Source organism: Glycine max, chromosome 3 (genome assembly GCF_000004515.6).
Source record: "Glycine max cultivar Williams 82 chromosome 3, Glycine_max_v4.0, whole genome shotgun sequence".
Classification (NCBI taxonomy): Eukaryota; Viridiplantae; Streptophyta; class Magnoliopsida; order Fabales; family Fabaceae; genus Glycine; species Glycine max.
In genome coordinates this window covers 3041105-3043013 of record NC_016090.4, presented here as the reverse complement: position 1 = coordinate 3043013, position 1909 = coordinate 3041105, and the positions used below count along the sequence as shown (strand labels likewise).

Sequence of the window (1909 nt, the reverse complement as noted above, 5' to 3'; positions counted from 1 at the left end):
CAGATAATTCGACTAAGTGATTTCCGTCCTTAAGACCATGCATGCATAGTTTACTTAAATATGTATAAAGACTTTTTTAATTATTTTATCCACAAATACTTATAGAAAAGAAAAAGTAATTTAAATTTCTTCACGTTAAAATAAACTTATGCATCTTAATTTTTGATAAGTTAAATAAAAAATGTTTTATAAAAATTAAGGGCGTAAGTTAATTTTAAATTACTAGAAAGTGCTGTATGCTTTGCACACTCCAAAAATCACGTAGTTCCAATAGAAAGAGAAAGAAACAAAATAAAAAAGAGAGTTTATAACACTAATGATGAGATAAGCTCACTTTATTTTATTATCTTCATAAAGAAGTTTTTTAAACCCTCACAACTTTTAAGAAAAATTCAATTCATTTTATTTTTTTATTTTATTCCCCTATGAATATTTATAATTTATACAAACATAGTTTATATAAAATATCTCCATGACTACACTAACCTCTCACCATTTATGCAACTAATTTTATTAGTAAAAGCTCATGAAAAGTATAACTTTAAATCAATATTCAGAGGGGTCAATGAATAGTTTACAATTCTTATTAGTAAATAGAAAACAGTTCATCTTCATCATCCATTATTTTGATATTAGTTAACATTTAAAAAAAAAATTGGGATATAAATTGAAATAAACTTGTAAGTGTGTAAGTGGTCCAAGATATAAATTGAAATAAACATGTAATTGTGTAAGTGGTCCGAGAAGAATAATTGAACGACTTTATAATTAAAACTGTTATAATAAAAGTGGTCCATTGAATCAAATAATAACTGAAATTGTTTAAAAAAATTGGGGATATAAATTATTAAAATATATCACATACGGATGCGTGATATGTTTGTATTACAAAATATAGACAACACGTATTACAGGCAAGTTGCATCAACGAAAGAATTATATATATGACACAAATAAATAATTAAAAGTAGTAATAGATTTAGGAGAAAATAATTAAATTTGAAAAATTGAAAATACTAAGAGTATAAGTAGTTAAAGTTTAATTAAGACGCAAAATAATGTTATTTGAATACAAAAATTAAAAGTCAAAGTTATATAAGATTTGAGAGGGAGTGAAAAAGAAATCTTAGAATATAAAAGCTGAAAATAATTAATAGTTTGAGAAAATATAAAATATATATAAAAATGTGTATTTTTTAAAAAAGGCATAAAAATGTGTATATATAGCGCCATGCTTGGCAATGAAAGCAGCCAGACTCAGAAGTGACCCCAATATACTTAGCCATATCTTTACTTCCCAAAACTTGCTCTACAATGAGTTTCCTTCGTTCTTTTGCAAGAAACAAGGGTAAGCATTCAAATTTTAAAACCTGAATTGGTTGTTCTGGTTGGATATAATGTTGATGAAACTAAAGAGGAATTTGTCATTGATCAAGGGTTTTAGTTTTACAGTTTGAAATTTTGAAGAATCATGTATTCTTGGTGTTTCATAATTTTTTGGTTTTGTTTTCTTTAGTACTCTTCTTTGCTTCTCTTTTGCTTCCTAGCTAAGAAATTATTAAAAGTTGTTGTAGCCTTTTTCATTGTTACATGCCTAGCTAGCTTAGCTAAGAAATGCAAACAAAATGAGATTTTTAGCTAAGAAATGCAAATAAAATGAGATTTTTTTTAATCCATGAGAATGAAAAACAGTTTGAGAAGATTTATAATAATTTATGCATTTTACTCAACTAATTAAATTAGACCTTATCGACAACAAAATGAGATCTTAAGCTTTATTACTGTTATTGCATAAAAAAAGAAAAGAAAAGAAAAGAAACACAACCATTATATTGCTGATCTTCTTTAATATAACTTTTAACATGATTTGTGATGGATAGGATAAATACTTTATATCATAAGGCATAGG

The 1909-nt window shown here is 25.5% G+C and overlaps 1 protein-coding gene across 1 annotated transcript in view; it reads left to right on the top strand.

The window, feature by feature from the left end:
* The first annotated feature begins 1253 nt into the window (after positions 1 to 1253).
* Positions 1254 to 1909, top strand: part of AG1 (arginase) — a 7108-nt gene continuing 6452 nt past the window's right edge. Inside the window, exon 1 of the mRNA NM_001250192.2 lies at positions 1254 to 1348. Coding sequence (NP_001237121.2) covers positions 1315 to 1348 — 34 coding nt within the window. The 5' untranslated portion in view covers positions 1254 to 1314. The remainder of the gene's footprint in view (positions 1349 to 1909) is intronic.